Here is a 15000-nt window from a genome sequence, read left to right on the forward strand (position 1 = left end):
ACAAATAAACATGTTCAGCTCAGTGGTTTATAATGAGGTTTATAATGAGGTTTATAATTAGGCCAGAATTGTTAGCAAAATAACACAAACAGACAAAACCACTTGATAATGTCTTTTATTTCATTGTTTTGTTGAATAATTCCATTGTATAACTGGAGTTATAGTAAACTTTCACAAAGTAATTATTATGTACATCTAATAGAAAATATTTGAGATATTGTACATTTACAAATATAATTTATATATATTTTTGTTTTGCTACTAATGCTGTTCATAATGCACATATCCCTATATTTTCTTTAATACTACTGTTAATACACTGCACATATCTGTACATACCTGTTTATACTGTTCATACGGCATTCCATATTTATATTTATTCTGCTATCTACCTTAATGTTACTGTTAATACATATATACTGCTAGACTGCATTACCTATACAGCTCATATGCTGCTACACTGTTCATACTGCAACCTATTTATTCTGCTATAATGCTACTGCTTATTCATATACTGCTTACACTGCACTACTTATATTATACTGCACTACTTACTGCTCATATACTGCACTACCTGTATATACTGTTCATTGCACTTTCTGCTTTTTTACACTTCTGGTTAGACGCTAACTGCATTTCGTTGTCTCTGTACTTGTACTCTGCACAATGACAATAAAGTTGAATCTAATCTAATCTAATCTAATCTAATGCTGTGCTATGCTACTTTGCTACTAACCCTAACCCAAGGACTTTTTTACAGGCGCAAAAAATCAAACAGAAATGCATTTACACGTTATGTTGTTTCTGTCACTGAGACTGAGAACATGAATAAAACAGCCTTTACATCGCAAACCAAGCAGGACATCAGATCCAGTTATTAACATACAGGACCAGTCAGACGTTTGGACACATCTTGCCAAGAGTGTCAAAAGCTGTCATCAAAGCAAAAGGTGGCTACTTTGAAGAATCTAAAATCTAAAACATATTCTGGTTTGTTTAACACTTTTTTGTTTACTACATAATTCCATATGTGTTCCTTCATAGTTTTGATGTCTTCAATATTAATCTACAATGTAGAAAATAATAAAAATAAAGAAAAACCATTGAATGAGAAGGTGTGTCCAAACTTTTGACTGGTCCTGTACACACCAACCATCCTCTCTCACATCTCTCCTCCTCTAATACTCCGTCAAGGTGTGTGGAGTTCTGCAGGACGTGCTCCTGCTGCTGTGGCTGCTCCTGAGGAGGTTGTCCTTCAGACAGGGGATGTGCTTGGACAGCAGCTTCCTGAAGTGGCTCTGGAACTTCTTCCCCACGAAGGTGTAGAAGACGGGACTGACGCAGCAGTAGAGGTAGGCGATGTTCCGCGTCACGTACAGCGCGTAGTCCAGCGTGTCCGAACACGCCTCCGACCCGCTCCCGCCCCCCTGGATCTTCAGCGCCTTCAGCAGAATCACCACGTTGTACGGAGTCCAGCAGACGAAGAACGTGAAAATGATCACGAAGATCAGCTTGACCGCCCGGCACTTCTCCGTCATCCGGGTGGCCATGACGGTCAGCGTGATCCTGGCGTAGCAGTACATGACCATGACCAGCGGGACCAGGAAGAAGATCAGGAACTGCTGGTAGTAACCGAACAGATGCCACCGGTCCATGACCTCCTGACGGTAGCCTCTCTCCTCGCACATGACCCCCTGCGTCTCGTGCTCCCACACGTCGTAGAGGACCAGCTCCTTCACGCTCGCCAGGACGCTGACCACCCACACCACCGCCGACGCCACGCACGCGTACAGCGTCCTGCGGCTCCGCGCGGCCGCCACCGCGTGCACCACGGCGAGGTAGCGGTCGAAGGTCATCAGCGTGAGGAAGAGGATGGAGGAGTAGAAGCCCACGAAGTAGACGCTGCCCACGACCTTACACAGCGCCGCGCCGAAGATCCACTCGGAGGAGTGGTAGGTGGCCAAGAAGGGGAGGCTGGAGGCGAAGATGAGGTCCGAGACCACCAGGTTCAGGAGGAAGATGTTGGTGACCGTGTTGAGCTTCTCGTACATGTAGATGATGTAGAGGACCAGGCCGTTTCCCAGCAGGCTGAGCAGGAAGTTGGCGTAGTAGAAGACAGGGATGAAGCGCGCGCCGAAGCGGTTGACGTCCGTCTTGTCGCACAGCGTGACCATCCCGGTGACCACGTAGCTGTCGTCCGTGTCGTTGTAGTCGTAGTTTTCAGAAAACGCCTTGAACTTCTCGTACTCGTCTCCAAAGTCCATGATCTCCGCCTGTCAACACACAAGAAAAGTGTGAAGTTACTTTATAATGTGTAAAAAATAAAATCTAATAATATATATTTTTTAAAAGTACCTTGTAGATAAATTGTTTATGTACAAACTATCAAAACAAATCCAACAAAAAGGGTGGCTGGGCTAATAAGAAAATATAAAGATTAAAAAATAAAAAAAGTTACCCTAACCCTAACCCTTCCCCAGACCTAGACTAAGCCAAGGCTACTTCTAGACCAAAGAGCACCTTCATCTTCAATAGAGTGTCTGCATTGAAAGTGTTACCCCCCCCACACACACACACACATAATATAAACATAATATAAACATCCATACATACCATCGTGACCTTCACTGGCCCTCTGAAACAGTTTGAGTGAACAGTAGTGAGCTGGGTGCTGGGGTGGTGACAGGGAGCCGGGCTGGGTGGATGGCTGGGTGGGTGGGTGGGGGTGTTGGTGGTTGTGGTGGAGTGTGAGAGGTGGCGCTGCTTCTGCTGGGGAAGTGTGCCGGGAAGGGGAGGGGCTGGCGGGAGGGGCGGGGCGGGGCTGGCTCCTCTGCCTCTGCTCTTTAAACTCTGTGTTTTGCATCATCCTCTTTTGTGTTTTTTTATCTCATTTATTTGAGAGATAGATTTTGGGGTATTTTTGATGATCTGTCTTGTCTCATTGCTGTATATGTGGGTGAATGTCAGGGGAGGCTGGGGGAGGTAGAAATCGGAGGACAGGCTCATTGTAATGCATGGAACAGAATACTCATTTCATTCCATGCATTACAATGAGCCTGGCCTCCGATTTCCACCTCCCCTAGCCTCCCCTGGTGTAGAGCTAGAGCCTCCAGCATGCTGGTTGGGTGGGCAGGAGGAAGGCCCAGGATCACTGTAGGCTGCGATGTTACCAAGCCAGATATGATTTAACCTTCAGGATACACAGATTACAAAACAATGTTTATTTCAAAAAAGACTTGACAGTCAGCAGTGCTTTGAATGTCTGATGAGAAAATACTTTGAAGAAAATGTCTACATGTGTTTTGAAATGCAAAAGGCAAAATAAGAAAAGGCAATGAAAGACATGGAGCAAAAAATACACAAAAGTCATCCAGAAGCAAATCTGACAAAAAGGGAAGAAATTAAATATATAAAAACAAATATTTTAACAAGTCATCAAAATATAGTACTTAGAAAAAAACCAAAGTAGAAGAAAGGGTAATGGGTGAGAGGATTGTGTTGAAGGTGTAGCAGGCTAGAATGAAATGATGACTCTGATTTATGATTCTGGTTCATCGTAACAGATGATATTCTTGTGTCTTGTATTTAAACAAACCACACATCCTGAGGGTCCCGTAGAAGATAATGTCTCACAACAGCTACCTATTCCCTGTCATGTTATGTATGTATGTATGTATGTATGTATGTATGTATGTATGTATGTATGTATGTTGTATGTATGTATGTATGTATGTATGTATGTATGTTGTATGTATGTATGTATGTATGTATGTATGTATGTATGTTTTATGTATCTGCCAGTTTCACGTGTTATGCCTCAGATTCAGCAGAGAGGTAGTTTTTAAGGCAGTGCATTAAGTTGAAAGAACATGACCATCAGCACCAGCACCACGGTAACTAAAGCCCCAGCCCCCACCGCAGGGCGCAGGGCGCAGGGCGCAGGGCGCAGGGATGTAGGTCACGCTGCAGCGCTGCGGTTCGTGACCCTGTGACCATGATGGCGCAACGCTCCTCACTTCTCCTCCGTCTGCCATGTCTGACCTGGAACTCATGAATCATGAAACCTGTTTCAACATCCACATCCCTCTGCTTCTCTGTAATGTCCCTCTGCTTCTCTGTGATGTCCCTCTGCTCCTCTGTGATGTCCCTCTGCTCCTCTGTGATGTCCCTCTGCTCCTCTGTGATGTCCCTCTGTGATGTCCCTCTGTCCCTCTGTGATGTCCCTCTGTCCCTCTGTGATGTCCCTCTGTCCCTCTGTGATGTCCCTCTGTGATGTCCCTCTGCTCCTCTGTGATGTCCCTCTGTCCCTCTGTGATGTCCCTCTGTCCCTCTGTGATGTCCCTCTGCTTCTCTGTAATGTCCCTCTGTCCCTCTGTGATGTCCCTCTGTCCCTCTGTGATGTCCCTCTGCTTCTCTGTAATGTCCCTCTGTCCCTCTGTGATGTCCCTCTGCTTCTCTGTAATGTCCCTCTGCTTCTCTGTAATGTCCCTCTGTGATGTCCCTCTGTGATGTCCCTCTGTGATGTCCCTCTGCTTCTCTGTGATGTCCCTCTGCTCCTCTGTGATGTCCCTCTGTGATGTCCCTCTGCTTCTCTGTGATGTCCCTCTGCTCCTCTGTGATGTCCCTCTGTGATGTCCCTCTGCTCCTCTGTGATGTCCCTCTGTGATGTCCCTCTGCTCCTCTGTGATGTCCCTCTGTGATGTCCCTCTGCTCCTCTGTGATGTCCCTCTGTGATGTCCCTCTGCTCCTCTGTGATGTCCCTCTGTCCCTCTGCTTCTCTGTGATGTCCCTCTGCTCCTCTGTGATGTCCCTCTGTGATGTCCCTCTGCTCCTCTGTGATGTCCCTCTGTGATGTCCCTCTGTCCCTCTGTGATGTCCCTCTGTGATGTCCCTCTGCTCCTCTGTGATGTCCCTCTGTGATGTCCCTCTGTCCCTCTGTGATGTCCCTCTGTGATGTCCCTCTGCTCCTCTGTGATGTCCCTCTGTGATGTCCCTCTGTCCCTCTGTGATGTCCCTCTGTGATGTCCCTCTGTCCCTCTGTGACGTCCCTCTGTCCCTCTGTGATGTCCCTCTGTGATGTCCCTCTGTCCCTCTGTGATGTCCCTCTGCTCCTCTGTGATGTCCCTCTGCTCCTCTGTGATGTCCCTCTGTGACGTCCCTCTGCTCCTCTGTGATGTCCCTCTGTGACGTCCCTCTGTCCCTCTGTGATGTCCCTCTGCTCCTCTGTGATGTCCCTCTGCTCCTCTGTGATGTCCCTCTGTGACGTCCCTCTGTGATGTCCCTCTGTGACGTCCCTCTGTGATGTCCCTCTGTGATGTCCCTCTGTGACGTCCCTCTGTGATGTCCCTCTGTGACGTCCCTCTGTGATGTCCCTCTGTGATGTCCCTCTGCTCCTCTGTGATGTCCCTCTGTGACGTCCCTCTGTGATGTCCCTCTGTCCCTCTGTGACGTCCCTCTGTCCCTCTGTGATGTCCCTCTGTGATGTCCCTCTGTGACGTCCCTCTGTGATGTCCCTCTGTGATGCTCCTCTGTGATGTCCCTCTGTCCCTCTGTGATGTCCCTCTGTCCCTCTGTGATGCTCCTCTGTGATGTCCCTCTGCTCCTCTGTGATGTCCCTCTGCTCCTCTGTGATGTCCCTCTGTGATGTCCCTCTGTCCCTCTGTGACGTCCCTCTGTGATGTCCCTCTGTGATGCTCCTCTGTGATGTCCCTCTGTCCCTCTGTGATGTCCCTCTGTCCCTCTGTGATGCTCCTCTGTGATGTCCCTCTGCTCCTCTGTGATGTCCCTCTGCTCCTCTGTGATGTCCCTCTGTGATGTCCCTCTGTCCCTCTGTGACGTCCCTCTGTCCCTCTGTGATGCTCCTCTGTGATGTCCCTCTGCTCCTCTGTGATGTCCCTCTGCTCCTCTGTGACGTCCCTCTGTCCCTCTGTGATGTCCCTCTGTCCCTCTGTGACGTCCCTCTGTCCCTCTGCTCTCCTCAGTGTTGATGCCTCTAGTCTGAGTGAACCAGGACCTCTTAGTCAGCAGTCCAAGACTCGGTCTAGTCAGAGTTGTTCGCTAAGTTAGGTCAGAATGTCCTGTGTTGGGTGGGTGGGTTGGACTAGGGTTAGGAGGGCTAGAAGTTAGGTCAGAATGTCCTGTGTTGGGTGGGTGGGTTGGACTAGGGTTAGGAGGGCTAGAAGTTAGGTCAGAATGTCCTGTGTTGGGTGGGTGGGTTGGACTAGGGTTAGGAGGGCTAGAAGTTGGGTCAGAATGTCCTGTGTTGGGTGGGTGGGTTGGACTAGGGTTAGGAGGGCTAGAAGTTGGGTCAGAATGTCCTGTGTTGGGTGGGTGGGTTGGACTAGGGTTAGGAGGGCTAGAAGTTAGGCCAGAATGTCCTGTGTTGGGTAGGTGGGTTGGACTAGGGTTAGGAGGGCTAGAAGTTGGGTCCTTTGTTGTAGGGTCCTTTGCTGTAGTGTTCCTGCTGAAGGACGTAGGCCTGGTAGCAGGAGGCTGGGTCACACACACCCGTGGCCCCAGGAGGGCCTCTCTTCCCTGGGGTACCGGGGGACCCGGGCTTCCCTGAGTCACCTGGAGGTCCTGGAAGACCCTCCCCATCACGGCCTCTGGGACCCTGGAGACCTGGGGGAGGGGGGGGGGTTAGAGAGTTAGGTTTAGGGTTAGGGTTGGAGGGGGGGGGGGCGGGGGTGAACACAGCTCTTAGAGTGGGACTGGTTCTCACATAAAGTATCAGTGGGAACCAGGGGAGGCTGGTGGAGGTAGAAATCGGAGGACGGGCTCATTGTAATGCATGGAATGGAATTAAACGTGTATTTGATATCATTCCTCATTCAATTCCATGCATTACAATGAGCCTGTCCTCTGATTTCTACCTCCACCGGCCTCCCCTGGTGTGAAACAACCAAGGAAACAGCTACACAGGACTCTCCACAGGTCAGGATCTTCAGGATGTCCATACAGAGCAGTGCAGTGAAGGTTGGGATGCATCATTGAGAGGGGGGGGTCTTACCTGCCGTTCCAGGAGCACCTGGTAACCCTCTGTCTCCCTCCCCCTTGGATCCCTTCAAGCCCACCGGTCCCACATCACCTAAACACCAGAGGAAAGGGTTAACAAGGTCAGCCAATCACCAGAGCACAAGGTCTGCCTGCCTGTCTGCCTGTCTGTCTGTCTGTCTGTCTGTCTGCCTGCCAGCCTGCCTGCCTGTCTGTCTGTCTGTCTGCCTGCCAGCCTGCCTGTCTGCCAGCCTGCCTGCCTGCCTGCCTGTCTGTCTGTCTGTCTGTCTGTCTGTCTGTCTGTCTGTCTGTCTGTCTGTCTGTCTATCTATCTATCTATCTTCTGTATATCTATCTAAACCCCGTCCCAGTGTTACCTTTGACCCCCTCGGCCCCCCTGCGTCCTGGCTGTCCGGAGTACCCCTGTGGCCCTGCCCTGCCTGGGTAACCAGGTGTCCCACTGGGGCCTTTAGGTCCTGGAGGGCCGGGGTCCCCGGGGGGGCCGGTCACCGCCTCACACCGACCGCACCCTCCTCCTCTGGGGGAGACCATCTGGAGGAGCTGGGGGAGTTCGTCTGGGGGGGGTAGAGGTCAGAGGTCACAGGTTAAAGGTCATTCTAGGGGAACAACATGTTTACTGTACGCTGGTTGGTGTTGAATTCCACTTCCAGCGCGTTTCAGCGGCGGTCTCCGGGGATCAGCGTTTGTCTGTCCATCGTTTGTCATAAGACCCAGGTTAAGCCAAGTCCTACGGTAGAAAATCTAGTTTTATGCTCTTTTATTGTTACTCTATTTCTATCATTCTATTGAAAGTGCTTTCTGGACCGCGGCTCGTCTGGGAAAAACTGCCCCATAATGTGATGATGTGATATTATCTACACATCTTCAGCTCCATGAGTTGAACTGCAGCATTTTCAAAATGTAATCTTTCAGATGTGGTTGGATGAGTGGGGATGATAAGAGGCTGTGTGACTGTGGTCTGGAGGTGCTCACCATTCTACTGAGGCTGTCCCTATGGTAACAGCAACCTACTGGCTGTGTTGTGAGGCACGATCCTCATTCTACTGGTATGGTATTAACCAGGGGAGGCTGGTGGAGGTAGAAATCAGAGGCCGGGTGTGTAATGTGTTTGATAGCATTCCTCATTCTGTTCAATGCATGTGATGGAATGGTAAGTCAGGGGAGGCTGGTGGAGGGAGAAATGGCACCAGCCTGAGTGTCAGCCCCCCAGCGGTGGGGTGGGGTGGGGTGGGGCGGGGCTGTGGCTGTGGCTGTGGCTGTGGCTGTGATTCCGTGCCCTCAGAGAGGTGAACAGATGGTAGAAGCAACACTGACAGTTACTGGTGGTTCACACTCAAATGCAGAAATGAAAGTTGCTCTGCTACTCCAGATGTTTCCACCGAGTTTGGTCAACTCAGTGTGTGTGCGTGTGTGTGTGTGTGTGTGTGTGTGTGTGTGTGTGTGTGTGTGTGTGTGTGTGTGTTGTGTTTGTGTCTGAGAGTGTGTGTGTTTGTGTCTGAGAGTGTGTGTGTGTGTGTGTGTGTGTGTGAGTGTGTGTGTGTGCGTGTGTGTGTGTGTGCGTGTGTGTAGGGATATACATATAGTTACTGACATCCTGACATTTCACAATACCTCAAAATCCTTGTGTAATAAAAAAACATCCAATGCTTTCCAAAGCCTCTCTCATGTTAGAGATGTCTAACCACACCAGTCCACCTACGTATGTTACAGTAACACACCAGTCCACCTACGTATGTTACAGTAACACACCAGTCCACCTACGTATGTTACAGTAACACACCAGTCCACCTACGTAAGTTACAGTAACACACCAGTCCACCTACGTATGTTACAGTAACACACCAGTCCACCTACGTATGTTACAGTAACACACCAGTCCACCTACGTATGTTACAGTAACACACCAGTCCACCTACGTATGTTACAGTAACACACCAGTCCACCTACGTATGTTACAGTAACACACCAGTCCACCTACGTATGTTAGAGTCTAACCACAGGAGTCCATCTATGTACGGCCACAGGACTGTGGACAGAACGGTCAAACAGCATGCACAATATCAGGAACACATACTCCGAAGGACGTTAGCACAAATCTTCATAAGGTAGTCTTCCGTCGGTGGCTTCCCCTGAAAAACAGGTTGCTCAGATCAGAGAAGGATAGGTTTGAGGTGACACTGTTTGAGTTCTCTTCCAAATGCATCCATCCTTCTGTCTCCTTCCTAGGAGAGATCATCTGACACGGTGTGATTGGTAGATTGGCAATGGAGCAGAAACTTTGCTGAGACCAATCCAACCATGTGAGATTGATGATTTTATCAAGAAAGGAGGACAGAAGGATGCACACACACACACACACACACACACTAGGCCAAGTATTAGGACAGGCCTAGTGTGTGTGTGTGTGTGTGTGTGTGTGTGTGTGTGTATAGGTGCTTGCGTGTGTGTGCTTGCATGCCTTTAACAAAAGACATTGTCTCACTCACAGGTTTCCCTGGGTAACCCGGTACACCTGGTTGCCCTGGTAACCCGTCCTGGCCGGGGAATCCTCTAGGCCCGGCCACGCCCGTCAGCCCTGCGTCTCCTTTCTTCCCATCAGCCCCTCTGGCTCCAATGTCGCCTGCCTCGCCTCTCTGACAGGGAGGAGTCACAACCAACACATCTCAACCAATCAGAGAGCTAGATGGTGCTGTCATGTTGCTGTCATGTTGCTAGCGCTGGAATGGCTAGCCTCCATTGCTATGGTTGTCTCCACTAGAGGAGGCTGGGGGAGGTAGGTGTGTGTGTATGCATATGTGTGTGTGTGTGTGATTGTGTTCTCAGCAGAGCTGAAGGTGTGAAGCAGGAAGGAATCTCTTCATCTAATGTTGTCTGAACTACACCAAGCATGTGTGTGTGTGTGTGTGTGTGTGTGTATGCATGTGTGTCTGTATGTGCATGTGCATGTGTGCGTGTGTGTGTGTGTGTGTGTGCGTGTGTGTGTGTATGCATATGTGTCTGTGTGCGTGTGCGTTTGTGTGTGCGTGTGCGTTTGTGTGTGTGTATGCATATGTGTGTGTGTGCGTGTGCGTTTGTGTGTGTGTGTGATTGTGTGTGCACACAATTTGTGTGTGTGTGTGCGTGCAATATGAATATGGATGTTATACACAACAACTCACCTCTCCTTTGCTTCCTCTCAGTCCAGCTTCACCCTACAGAGACAGAGAGAGAGAGAGAGGGAGAGAGAGAGAGAGAGAGAGAGAGAGAGAGAGAGAGAGAGAGAGAGGGAGGGAGGGAGAGAGGGAGAGAGAGAGAGAGAGAGAGAGAGAGAGAGAGAGAGAGAGAGAGAGAGGGAGAGAGAGAGAGAGAGAGGGAGAGAGAGAGGGAGGGAGAGAGAGAGGGAGGGAGAGAGAGAGAGAGAGAGAGAGAGAGAGAGGGAGGGAGAGAGATAGGGAGGGAGAGAGAGAGAGAGAGAGAGAGAGAGAGAGAGGGAGAGAGAGAGAGCATGGAGTTTTACTGTGATAAAGGTCCTGTTACCTGTCCTGTATGCATGCCTCCCAAGCAGCAGTGGGAGGTGAAAGGTGAAATGTGACAGGTGAAAGGTCAGGTACCTGAGCTCCAGGGGTCCCTGGCTCCCCATCGTTGCCTCTCTGACCCTGGAACAACAAGAGGGTAAAGGTCACCATGACTGACAAGCTGCAACATTACCTCATTGACTACATTCACATTGACATTGATGGCATTTAGCAGACGCCTTTATCCAAAGTGACTTACAACAAATACATTTGTTTAAGTAAGTGAATCATCTGAACATCAGTCATCATAAGATAAAGTAATCAATGCTCAGACCAGCGGCCATAGGCAGTCATAATGCTAGAAGAAAGATTTATTATTATTATTTTTTTATTAACAGGAGAGAAACTGTACAGGGGGGTAGTGGGGGTGAAGAGGTCTTTAGGGTTAGGGTTAGGGTTAGTACAGGGGGGTAGTGGGGGTGAAGAGGTCTCTAGAGTTAGGGTTAGTACAGGGGGGTAGTGGGGATGAAGAGGTCTCTAGGGTTAGGGTTAGGGTTAGTACAGGGGGTTAGTGGGGGTGAAGAGGTCTTTAGGGTTAGGGTTAGGGTTAGTACAGGGGGTTCGTAGGGGTGAAGAGGTCTTTAGGGTTAGGGTTAGTACAGGGGGGTAGTGGGGGTGAAGAGGTCTCTAGGGTTAGGGTTAGGGTTAGTACAGGGGGGTAGTGGGGGTGAAGAGGTCTCTAGGGTTAGGGTTAGGGTTAGTACAGGGGGGTAGTGGGGATGAAGAGGTCTCTAGGGTTAGGGTTAGTACAGGGGGGTAGTGGAGGTGAAGAGGTCTTTAGGGTTAGGGTTAGGGTTAGTACAGGGGGGTAGTGGGGGTGAAGAGGTCTTTAGGAGGGACCGTTAAGATGTAGCCTGAAGAGATGGGTCTTCAATCTACGGCGGAAGATTGGTAGTGACTCTGCAGTCCTGACCAATGCATGATAAGTGCAGGGGAGGCTGGTGGAGGTCATTGTAATGCATGGAATGGAATGAGGAACAATATCAAACATGAGAAATGGTATCAAACACACATTCCCTCCCATGCATTACAATGAGTCCATCCTCCGATTTCTACCCCCATCAGCCTCCCCTGGATGAGTGTTAATGAGCTACAAGGACTGGACCTCGGATGTGTTGGAGGTGGAGAATAGAATAGTTACAGTACCTGACCTCCTGGAGGACCAGCTATCCCAGAATCCCCCTGAAAACAAGACCAAATGTAGTTCTTTATATTAAAGTCATGATGTGAGAACTACAAACATCCATGTGGAAATACAAACACTTGGTACAGTATCATGATGTTTTATCATTCATTACCTTATGACCTTTGAACCCTGGCAGGCCTCTATCACCAGGTGGCCCTTGACCCCCCGTCTCTCCCGGCTCCCCCTGGTACAACACAAACATTTAGTTTACCTCCGGTTTAACCGAACCTCCGGTTTAACTGAACCTCGGGTTTAACCGAACCTCCGGTTTAACCGAACCTCAGATTTAACCGAACCTCCGGTTTAACCGAACCTCAGATTTAACTGAACCTCGGGTTCATCTTAACTTTGGGTTTAACTTGAGTATGACATCACAATAATCACACACATACTATATACACACACATTTTTCTCTGTGTGTCAGGAGCCAAACTAAGCCACACACAGAGGAAGCTATTTCCTGTCCGTGTCGTCCAGGTTGTCTGTGATTATGGGGGAAGGTGACTGGTACAGGAAGGTGACTGGTACAGGAACCACACAGACAAACACAATCACAGGTTTCAGTCTGATGACGAGTGAAGGGAGTGATGATGCTGAGTGATGTGACACCTGTATTCGAAGGCTCACACACACACACACACACACACACACACACGCGCACACGCACACACACACACACACACACACGCAGCAGCCTCTAAGCGGTTAAGGCGACATACCTGTAGTCCAGGTGCCCCAGGAAGGCCTTCTGACCCACGCTGCCCTGGGATCCCCTACACATGGAGAAACACAGGTTAACACACACACACACACACACACACACACACACACACACACACACACACACACACACACACACACACACACACTGACACACATATACACACACTCACACACACACACACACACACACTGACACACATATACACACACTCACACGCACACACGCACACGCACACAGACACACACACACATACTATTAGAATAGGGGCTAGGGTTCATTGTTTACCTTTGACCCTTCCCGCCCGTCAGATCCAGGTGAACCAATAGGACCCTGGATACCCTGAACACAAACAAACACGTCAACAAAAACCAAAACCATATCAACATGTTGAAAAAGTGAGGCCTTTCAGGCCCCTTCAACTGCCAAGAAAGATGAACCGAAAGATGAACCGAAAGATGAAACAAAAATAAAAAAAATAGGTCAATCTCATTTCTCTTAAAGTTCAGGAAGTCTGCCTTCCTGTGAAGTACATATAGAAGCCACAGGGTTTTCTAGAATAACCACAGCTGCTTCTGATCATGTGGTTGTAGGACTGCATGCTAAACCATGACCACGTACACAGGAAATAGCTTCAACCATGACCACGTCAGGGACATCCACTCAGTATGCATGGTTTAACTCCTATAGCAGAGCATAGTTTAACTCCTATAGCAGAGCATAGTTTAACTCTTATAGCAGAGCATAGTTTAACTCCTATAGCATAGCATAGTTTAACTCCTATAGCAGAGCATAGTTTAACTCTTATAGCAGAGCATAGTTTAACTCCTATAGCAGAGCATAGTTTAACTCCTATAGCATAGCATAGTTTAACTCCTATAGCAGAGCATAGTTTAACTCTTATAGCAGAGCATAGTTTAACTCTTATAGCAGAGCATAGTTTAACTCCTATAGCAGAGCATAGTTTAACTCTTATTCATTGTGGAGAAAAAGAAGATAATTTTAAATGATGACATTTCCAAATGTAGAGGATGATTCTGGAGAATACGTCCAAATCAGTACATACAGTAGAACAGTTAGAGGTGGAGCTGAAGTCCCAGACCTACCATTGGTCCTTGCAGTCCTGTCAACCCCATTGGTCCAGACACGCCTATCTCACCCTATCACGTCACAAACAAGGATTTAAGTTTTAAACAGGAAGTCTCTACACACAATTGCTGTCTCAGCAGGATGATGACACCAAGGCTCAGCCCAGGGGAGGCTGGTGGAGGTAGAAATCGGAGGACGGAACGGAATGGAACGGAATTAAACGTTTTTGATACCATTCCTCATTCATTCTTCCCCCAATGAGCCCGTCCTCCGATTTCTACCTCCACCAGCCTCCCCTGGTGATAACCGGTTAATGACCATGACTCTGAGAGCGAGGGGCTGTTTGTATCAGAGAGGACATTAAGCCTTATATGTGATATAAGGTCGTTTTGTTTGTGTCATCTTTTACATGTGTGTTACCTGAGGTAGGAGGTAGTTTAAAGGTGTGTTACTGAGGTAGGAGGTAGTTTAAAGGTGTGTTTCTGAGGTAGGAGGTAGTTTAAAGGTGTGTTACTGAGGTAGGAGGTAGTTTAAAGGTGTGTTACTGAGGTAGGAGGTAGTTTAAAGGTGTGTTTCTGAGGTAGGAGGTAATTTAAAGGTGTGTGTTACCTGAGGTCCGACAGGCCCGGCCAGCCCAGGGAAGCCTCGGATGCCCTGTGAGGATCCACACAAACGACAACATCACCATCAGAGGAGCAAAATACTACATCAAACCCTAGCCCAAGCCCTAATCCTAGCCCCAACCCTAACCCTAGCCCCAACCCTAGCCCCAACCCTAGCCCTAACCCTAACTCCAAACCTTGCCCTTACCCTAAACCTACAGTAGCCCTAGCCCCAATCCTAGAACTAACCTTAACCCTAATCCTAACCCTAACTCCAATCCTAGCCCTAGCCCTTGAGGGGATGGTCACATAACCCTAACCTTAACCCCCCCCTCCCATCTCTTTCATTCATCTCTATAAATAACTCCTCACACATAAACATATACTAATCATAAGCATAAACACATAAACTGTGGTGTCCAACCCACACACACACACACACACACACACACACACACACACACACACACACACACACACACACACACACACACACACACACACACACACACACACATAAACTAATCATAAGCATAAACACATAAACTCTGGCGTCCAACCCACACACACACACACACACACACACACACACACACACACACACACACACACACACACACACACACACACAAACATAAACTAATCATAAGCATGCTGTAAACACACGAATGGTGGCGTCCAGCCCTGCACTTGGGGCGTGTCTGTCGTGCCAGCTGTGGGGAGGCTCTGATAGGCTCATTAAGAGTTGGTTATACACCACGCCTGATTGGCTGATTCACCCTAAACAGGAACACTGTAATTACAGATGGAGAAGCACAGAGGGACTGTTGCTGG

At 48.7% G+C, this 15000-nt stretch overlaps 2 protein-coding genes across 2 annotated transcripts in view; both read right to left on the reverse strand.

Annotated features, from left to right (window-relative positions):
- Positions 1–119: 119 nt before the first annotated feature.
- Positions 120–2208, reverse strand: LOC310824540 (C-C chemokine receptor type 3-like). The gene has a single exon (XM_083697799.1). The coding sequence runs from the start codon at positions 2172–2174 to the stop codon at positions 1179–1181; it is 996 nt and encodes a 331-aa protein (XP_083553925.1). The 5' UTR covers positions 2175–2208; the 3' UTR covers positions 120–1178.
- A 4129-nt stretch (positions 2209–6337) lies between these two features.
- LOC310824542 (uncharacterized protein) overlaps positions 6338–15000 on the reverse strand; it is a 23055-nt gene continuing 14392 nt past the window's right edge. Inside the window, exons 18-30 of the mRNA XM_083697801.1 lie at positions 14174–14218; positions 13582–13635; positions 12764–12817; positions 12474–12527; positions 11867–11938; positions 11715–11750; positions 10605–10649; positions 10173–10205; positions 9501–9647; positions 9089–9143; positions 7371–7568; positions 7010–7087; positions 6338–6621 (exon numbers count right to left, since the gene is read on the reverse strand). Of these exons, the coding sequence (XP_083553927.1) occupies positions 6416–6621; positions 7010–7087; positions 7371–7568; positions 9089–9143; positions 9501–9647; positions 10173–10205; positions 10605–10649; positions 11715–11750; positions 11867–11938; positions 12474–12527; positions 12764–12817; positions 13582–13635; positions 14174–14218 (1077 nt within the window). The 3' untranslated portion in view covers positions 6338–6415. The remainder of the gene's footprint in view (positions 6622–7009; positions 7088–7370; positions 7569–9088; positions 9144–9500; positions 9648–10172; positions 10206–10604; positions 10650–11714; positions 11751–11866; positions 11939–12473; positions 12528–12763; positions 12818–13581; positions 13636–14173; positions 14219–15000) is intronic.

This window comes from Argentina silus (genome assembly GCF_951799395.1).
Source record: "Argentina silus genome assembly, contig: scaffold_216, whole genome shotgun sequence".
In the NCBI taxonomy this organism is placed as follows: domain Eukaryota; kingdom Metazoa; phylum Chordata; class Actinopteri; order Argentiniformes; family Argentinidae; genus Argentina; species Argentina silus.